At 37.2% G+C, this 8,776-nt stretch overlaps 1 protein-coding gene across 1 annotated transcript; it reads left to right on the forward strand.

Moving 5' to 3' along the window:
* Window positions 1-3,047: 3,047 nt before the first annotated feature.
* LOC119778982 (potassium voltage-gated channel subfamily A member 3) lies at window positions 3,048-5,663 on the forward strand. Its single transcript, XM_038278447.1, has one exon. The coding sequence runs from the start codon at window positions 3,225-3,227 to the stop codon at window positions 4,779-4,781; it is 1,557 nt and encodes a 518-aa protein (XP_038134375.1). The 5' UTR covers window positions 3,048-3,224; the 3' UTR covers window positions 4,782-5,663.
* Window positions 5,664-8,776: the final 3,113 nt, after the last annotated feature.

Genomic DNA, 8,776 nt, shown 5'->3' on the forward strand with positions numbered 1-8,776 from the left:
TTTATAGGTTAGGCCAAGAATAAGTGGGTCATATTTGTAAATTGGAATGAAATATGAATATGTAAGCACTAGCTACGCATAGGCTGTTAGGAAAATCACAGTTTCACAGTGTCACAGAATTAAGACTACACCTCTATAACTTTAGATGTCCAAAACAAAATAATAGGCTTTCTGAAATATGGGCTAATATAGTACTCATAGTAAAATATAAATTGTTGATGAAAGCTGTTTTATAGATCACAGGTGTCGTGCTTTCCCTCCTTTTTTCAGATTTGTGCATATATATGGGTGTGTGTGTGTGTGTGTGTGTGTGTGTGTGTGTGTGTGTGTGTGTGTGTGTGTGTGTGTGTGGGGGGTTGGAGGGGGGGGGATGTGTGTGTGTATATTACATGCACAAACGAGCAACAGAAAGCACAAGTATAGAGTGCATGGCTAGAGTTATGAAGGGATTCAGCGCTTTGGCCTTTAACTCAAAACTAATCACATAAACAATCTAACAATTCCAAAACACTGTAGTTGAAAACTTCTTAGCAACACATCCACCGAGCTGTCAGCTTCAGCAAGGTCCTGGTAATTGTTTCTGTAATACCTGATGCTAAAGGTGGCTTATTCATGTTAAGACAATATAAGATACCTTAAATTTAGCAACAATTGGTGGGTGATGCTCCTGCAGATGAGGGATATATTAGCTGTCTAGCTTCTTCTGACTGCACCTGTCTGAACCCATATAGGACAACCTACATCCTCTTAGTTTTTGCTGTTTTTTTTCTTGCGGGAGCCAAGGTATTTTCATAAAGCATCAATTTGTTTTAAAGTGCAGTGGGGTGTGAGTTGCTCTCTGTTTGAAAAAGCAAAAAAGTGGGAAAAGTTTGGGGCCCTGCCCTCCTTCAGCCATCACTCCACCTGTGGAGCTAGGAGCTCCATAGGGACTGTGATGGGGGAGGGAACATAATGGTGCAGCTGCTCCCAACCCAAGCTCTCCCTGACAAGATTTTATTAAATATTTAAACGACGGGAACGGTATGACAGAAAGCTTTACTTCACAGATAGATACATTTATTTATTTTTTTTATTATTATTTTCAAAGCCAATCAAATTAATTTGGAGTTTTTCTTAACAGCCAATTTTTAGCCTTTTTTGAGATTTAGGTCACTATAATAATCCATATGCTTCAGCTGGCACCTCTCCATTTAAGTTTTAGTTCTATGTTTTGGAATCTTTCCTTGCTGAAAGAGGAGCTTTTATTCCAGTTTCTTTTCCAGCTTCCAGCAGGTTTTCTTTCAGCTTTGCACGGTGTTAAAGACCATCCATCATCTCTCACCACCCTCGCTGCCCCTACTAAATAGAAAATAATCTTTAAGCTTTGATGTTGCCCCCAACTTGTTTTACCACAGAATTTGGGTATTTTGTCTCACCAAGCAGATGGAGTGTTTATCATAATCTGTTGTGTTAGTGCAGAGAACTTGTGGTTTGATAAAAATAATGACTATCTGTGGATTTTTCTCAACAATGAAGTCTCCTTTTATTACTCTTAAATAAAGGCCACCCAGATAAATTGTATAGATTCTCCCATCTGAACTCTCTTTCTATCCTTGTCCATTCTGCTATTTTACAAGGACGGTCATACGTTCGTGGGTTTTTCATAACAATTGTGTATTTTTTGTTTTTTCTGGATGATGGATTAAGCAGTGCTCTACCAGAAGAATGAAGATAAGTGGGTGGCTTGATGACTTTGCCGTGCTTTAAAGTTATCCTGACCTTCTCATTGACCTGTCTGGACTGTTCCTTGTTTTTCATCATGCTGTTTGTTTACTAATGTTTCCTAATAACCTCTTAACAATTGAGCAGCTTGATATAAACTCAGATTAAATTAAACAAGGTGGAAGTCTATATACTAATTAGGTAACTTCTGATGTTAAATGGGCTGAACCTCATCAGAACACATGTTTTTAGACATTTATTTGTAAAACTGTAAAAATCATCAATCCAGTTCCTGATACTTTACATTTCTTTGCTATTTTGTGTTGGAATATCATATAAAAACCCGTATAAAAATATTTTAGATGTAATTCAAAGTTCCTGGGTTCTTAATGCTTTGCATGCTTCTAAATGAAAATAAATAAGATTGTACTTGTATATACTGAAATAAAATAGTTATTTTTTTGACAATTTTGTCTCACAAATTGTCTTAATGTTGGTCTTTCAAAGCTAGGAGTTTTACATATATATCATAATAGTAACCACCAGACAGACTGATTTATTTGTATTCATTAAGTACCAAGGTCATATTTGGGCATAATACATTGATATTATGTAACTTGCTGCTATCGAATTACAATAAAAACAGACAATGATACAGAAATATAGACACGATGCATCCTTAATAACTCAGACTTCTCATTTTCCTGAAGCAGAAACTAGCACTCCACATGTTTCTTTAAGGTGAAGGGTTACATATTGGCCTACTGTTGGATACTTTTTTGTGTTTGTTTCTTCAAGCAAAAATTATGCAAATTATTTTTGACTTTGTGTTTGTTTTTGGAAAGTAGAGAATTCCCCTTTACAGCAGTTTAAGCATGACCTGAATGTAACTCGACTTTAATTCCGTTCATCAAAGAGCACGGATTGATTTATAGGCGGGGTGTTGGTGTACTTTCAGCACCATGGAGAGCAACGCCCCCTCAACAAGTAGGACAACCCCAAACAAAAAGAAAGCAATTAAGCTTTATGTAAACTTGATTTATGGGAAATTTTATAAACAAAAAAATCTGAAGAAATTTGAAAACAAGACACCTTCTTTTTTAACTGTTTGTATTTTTTTCACGAAACACCGGAGATTTAATAAGTGGTTTCAAAAGAAAAAAAAGAAAAGAAAAAGAAATGTTGTGACTTGAACGTGAATCTGTGCAGTGAAGGTGACAATCGCTGCATGTGTGAATAAGACTGAAGGGTTACTGCCTACATTAAGTGTAAAATGAATTTCCGATTGGATGGTTGGTGGACGTATGTCAGACATATGCGCACCGTGGGCGGGTTGATGTGTTGGAAAAGAGGGAAAAGCAGAAGAGAGTGCAGAGCTTCACCCTGTGAATGAGCAGACACTGATGATGGTTAGGTGGCATGTAAGCGGCGTCAGCTTCAGCTCTCCAAAGCTGTGAGCTTTGGCTGGGAGTGACGCCGCGCACTCTGCCTCTCCAAGCAGAAACAACAACAAAAACACCTGTATGGATGAGCAGACCTCCAGCGTTACGCAGACACCATCCTCAGCCGAACACAAGGGCAGAGCCGTGATTGAGACGCGGGGATATGGAGAGGCGGAGAGGAACGTCATGACGGTGGAAAACATGCTGGAAGAGTCGGCTGTACTCTCAGCGCCTCACCTGTCCGTGGATCGATATGAGTGCAGCCGCCAGGGATGCTGCGAGAGGGTGGTCATCAACATCTCTGGTTTACGCTTCGAGACTCAACTCAAAACTTTCAACCAGTTTCCAAACACGTTGCTGGGGGACCCGAGGAAAAGGATGCGCTACTTTGACCCACTCAGGAACGAGTATTTCTTCGACAGAAACAGACCCAGCTTTGATGCCATCCTGTACTACTACCAGTCAGGGGGGCGCATTCGGAGACCTGTTAACGTCCCAATTGATATTTTTTCAGAGGAGATACGCTTTTACCAACTTGGGGAGGAGGCTATGGAGAAATTCCGCGAGGATGAGGGGTTTATAAAAGAAGATGAGCGCATACTTCCTAAAAACGATTTCCAAAAGCAGGTTTGGCTTCTGTTTGAGTACCCTGAAAGCTCCGGACCTGCAAGAGGAATAGCCATCGTTTCAGTGCTTGTGATCCTGATTTCAATTGTTATTTTCTGCTTAGAGACTCTGCCTGAATTTCGGGACGAAAAAGACATATCAACAGTAGCACCCACATTAAATGGCACAGCTCCAACGGTGCCAAGCCCATTCACAGACCCGTTTTTTGTGATAGAAACGCTGTGCATTATATGGTTCTCTTTTGAGTTGCTGGTCAGGTTTTTCGCCTGTCCCAGCAAAACCACTTTCTCCAAAAACATCATGAATATCATTGACATTGTTGCCATAATCCCTTACTTTATCACCCTGGGGACAGAGCTGGCCGAGAGCCAGCAAACTAACGGTGGCCAGCAGGCGATGTCTCTCGCAATCCTGAGAGTGATCAGGCTGGTGAGAGTCTTTCGCATTTTTAAACTCTCACGACACTCTAAGGGACTCCAGATTTTGGGACAGACGCTGAAGGCCAGCATGAGGGAGCTTGGCTTGCTCATCTTTTTTCTCTTCATAGGAGTCATCCTCTTCTCCAGCGCTGTTTACTTCGCAGAAGCAGACGACCCCTCGTCTAGTTTTACCAGCATCCCAGAAGCATTCTGGTGGGCAGTTGTCACAATGACCACAGTTGGATACGGAGACATGCATCCGGTAACCATTGGAGGCAAAATAGTGGGGTCACTTTGCGCAATAGCGGGGGTGTTGACTATTGCCTTACCTGTGCCAGTAATTGTGTCGAATTTCAACTACTTTTACCACCGAGAGACGGACGGAGAGGAGCACCAGCAGTACCTCAACAGAAGCAGCTGTGAGCACCTCCCCCCAGAGGAGCAGATGAAGTCGTGCAGCTCATCTTCTCTCAGCAAGTCCGATTATATGGTTATTGTAGAAGGCATCAACTGTGCGTTCAAGCAGCCCAACTTTACTACAGAGAAAAATCAGAACTGCGTCAACATCAAAAAGATGTTCACAGATGTGTAAAATTCACTATTTATGAAGCATAAAGAAATATTAGGTCTGTAATATTATTTTTGTATAGCCTCTGGTGATGTGTCAGTCCAAATCTGTGGCTGAAGGATGAAACACTTAACTTTAACATAAGACCTCAATACAGTACCCATTTAGACCTGATAGATCTGACTGACTGTAAACTATCTTTATAAGCTGTTGGTAAAATCACATTTGTCACATTTTAGTCTAAAATGCCACATGATGCCTACATATCTGGTTTGCTATAATGTTGTCAGTGTTGAATACACGTGTAGCATTTACTCCTGCAAGTCCAAAAGAAAAAAGAAAGCCTAAAGTGTTGTGCTTTGTGGAAAGAACAGAAAAGTTATTTTGTCCAGTAATGTTATTAAATATATTATAATGATTTATCTAGCTGAATGCCTGTTTAGGTTATATCTAATATCATAACCTGTCCACGTGTTTGACTCTGCAGTCATGTTCAGATAGTGCGAGAAGGCTTATCATGAATCAAAAACCTGTATTTTTATTCAGAAACACTTATATAGGCTATATTGAATAAATACAATTATGAATAGATCACGGCTTTGCTTGTTAATTGCACTTTTATTAGGAAATAAAAGAAAGAGGGGAAAAAATAAACAAAAAAAAAAGCACAACCTGGCCTTGTGTATGTTGTCATGTGCCCAGTGATGACATAGTCTGGATGAAAGGGGGCAGGACGTGTAGACGGTATCCGCCTTGTGATGCAGTCTCCATGACGACGGTGGTTTCCCGGGCAACCCCACTCTAATGCTCCCATTGCTTTGTTTTACATTTTCCCTAAAGAATTTACCATTTTTCTCTTAAGAGTAGTAAAGCAGAGAACATTTTTCATAGATTTTTTAGTTTTGACATTTTTTTGTTTGTTGTAATTTTTATATGTATATATACATATAATTATTATAATAATTGAACTTTATTGATCTCACATTGGAACAATTTACCTCTGCATTTAACCCATCCACTTGGGGAACAGTGGGCTGCCATTGTGCGGTGCCCCGGGAGCAGTGTGGGGTTAAGGGTATTGCTCAGAGACCCAGTCTCTGAGCAAGTGGTAGTGGGGTTCAAACTTAGAACTTTAGGATTCCAAGCTATATGGTGCGATCTAATTAAATAACTAACAGAAGTTTTGTACACTTTGAAAAGAAAACAAATGATCAGCTGCATATACTGATATAAAAAGTGTGAAATGGGACCATCATTTCAGTTTTGTCACTTAAAAATGAAAGGAGTATTATTTAACTTTTAGTGTTTTTCGCAATACGTGTTGAGAATCTTAAGTACATTTAGCAATAACACAGTTTATGATTTTTGACATGACATTGATCAAAAAAGATTCCATGCAAACACAAGGGTCTCTTTCTTTCACAAATCTGCTCGTCAGATCTCCAAGTTGGCATGCCAACTTGATTTGCGTCAGCCACCTTTTCATGTGCACAAGAAGACATGCAGACACATTACCTTTAAAGCTGACAGATGAGGTGAAACAAACAGCAAAACTGAAAGGAGTAAGAAAAGTAATTACCTGCATGTTCTTTAATGGGTCATAAACGCTTGTATAAGAATTAAAGTTTGTCTTTTGATCAACATCTGAACTGCAGGTTAACGTCCTGAGCAAATTAACATTTAGGTTTAGAACTCAATGTAGGAACAAGTAGTAAATCTGTCAATATGGATTAAATAATGTGTCTTTTAGTTTTATTTGCATCATTAAAATTAATTAGATTAACTATCAAGTAAGCTACTAAAAAATATTTTGTTATTACAGTACATGTGCCTCTAATCTACCTTTTATTGGTGTAAGGTCTAACCAGTAACGCCTTTAAACCTTATGTTTAGTCATAGTCTGACTTGATATCAATCTGAGCCCTATGCTTGATGTCTGGATAATAGCTCATTAGTGCCATCTAGAGGATAAAAGATATTATTACTATACGAAGGACAAAATAAAAATGGGAAGGATGAGATGAGATTTTCTCATAGAAATTGTTTAGAACCGATTATACTTGGGGAATCTGTTGTACATATTAATTTATTTTCAGCCATGTGTAATTTCTGGAGAACTAACGTTTTAATTGTAAAAGCTTTGATAATTATGCCATGTCTAGGACCGCTGGTGTGACTATTCTTATATTCTTTTATGGCATACAACCACAAATCAAGATGAGATTTTGTTTGGACATCTTACATAAATGATAGAACAGCAAATTTTATTTTATTTAATTATTTTTTTACAACAAAACTTAAAAAAAAAAAAAAACAGATTTATTTTCCACGTTGAACACAGCTTCACTTAACTTCACAGGAAAATCAACACATGAAAACAAAATCCTAATAATAAAAACATGGTGTCACTGATTTATTGTGTTCATAACGTGATTTTGGCATCATTAGGCCAAATGGACATTTAGTCTTTCTACATAAAGATCTACAATGATTACTCAGATAAAAAAAAATAAAAATGCGAAGAAATTTGTGTATTTTGTGATTTTCTTTGCTTATGCAGCATGCAGAAAAAACATCCATATTGCAGTTAAAAGAAAATTAAGAAAGCTCCAAAAGCACTTCCTCAAAGGTCTTAGTTTGATCCATAATTATCTGTTTCAGACAAGGAGAAATACAGCTTATGAGCTAAAGGTATAGGAAATAAAGAAAAGAAAAGCTGCGTGATTTTCAAAGCATAGAAATGTTCATCAATATGGCTTTTCTGAATCCTACATTATTACTGAAGAATCTCTCATCTAAAAACTCCTATCATTTTTAAAGTTATGAAGCAGCATTTAATTTAACATAATAAACTTGTATTTAAATAAAGTAAATAAACAACAAGCCAAAAAAGAGTTATTTACTGTACAGAAACACTAGTTCTCTTACCAAAATGTAATTGTGTTTTTTTTTTATTTTTATGAAAGGGTGGTTGATGTTATTTTTGTTGCTGTTGTAGAGCTGAATGGACCTCCCTCCTGCAAACCAATTTGTATTTGTCCCAAAACTGCAGGTGCTCTACATTAGAGCTGATGAGTTCCCCTGTTCGTTCTATTTGCCCCTCAGGGGTTAAATTCCTTATTCAATGTATTTTTAACCAGATAAAATGAAAGGGGGCTGCAAATCGCCCAAAGCCATTAATCATTGCTTGCCTTGCTTAACAGTAGTGCTGGCGAGGGACATATGGAAGTTAGACCATCCTTCTCTGTCGTTGATTGTGGAGAAGCAACAATTTAATTAGCAGTAAACTTGTTAGGATATAATGGGCTATCATTATAGATTAATGTTGTTTTTCTCTTAGTTGTTATAGCAGCTTCAATTTTATTTTCTTCATTAACACCCATTAGTTTCATAAGACAAATAAAACAGATCAAATGAAGAACATCTTCTGTAATACATCGTTAGTCATAGAGAAAATTATTAGAACACACTTGTTTTCTTCAATTTCTTGTTCTAAAATTATATTACTGAAAAAAACAACAACAAACAGATACGTGTTAAAAAAATACACTTAGATATGTGTGTGGAACAAAATAAGATTATCATCAAAGTCCTATTCATTTAAGTAATTAAGTTAAAGGAGGAATACCTGTATGTTAAAAGATATTAATTATACGAGATTCTGGTTTTATATAACAGTTCGTTAGGAATATAGATTGAAATATCACTAATGTATATTTGAAGAAACATATTTTACTTCAGGTCTTCACTTCTGTAGTTCTGATGATTATCACATACAGCTAATAAATAGTGAAAATCAAATTCTATTAAAACATGAAAATTCTGTGAAGAGCAATAAAAAGTTATTTTAGTCCAGAGGTTTTAGCATACAAGAAAGAATGTCCAGGTAAAATATTTACGCTCCTTACTTGGTTGAAGCCCCCTTTGGATTAATTTACTGCATCAGTGTTGCATTTCATTAAGGGAAATGAGCCTGTGGCTCATCTGAGATGTTATATGGGTCACATTATTTCAACAGT

This window comes from Cyprinodon tularosa, unplaced genomic scaffold (genome assembly GCF_016077235.1).
Source record: "Cyprinodon tularosa strain WSP-4 unplaced genomic scaffold, ASM1607723v1 ctg141, whole genome shotgun sequence".
NCBI classification, from domain to species: domain Eukaryota; kingdom Metazoa; phylum Chordata; class Actinopteri; order Cyprinodontiformes; family Cyprinodontidae; genus Cyprinodon; species Cyprinodon tularosa.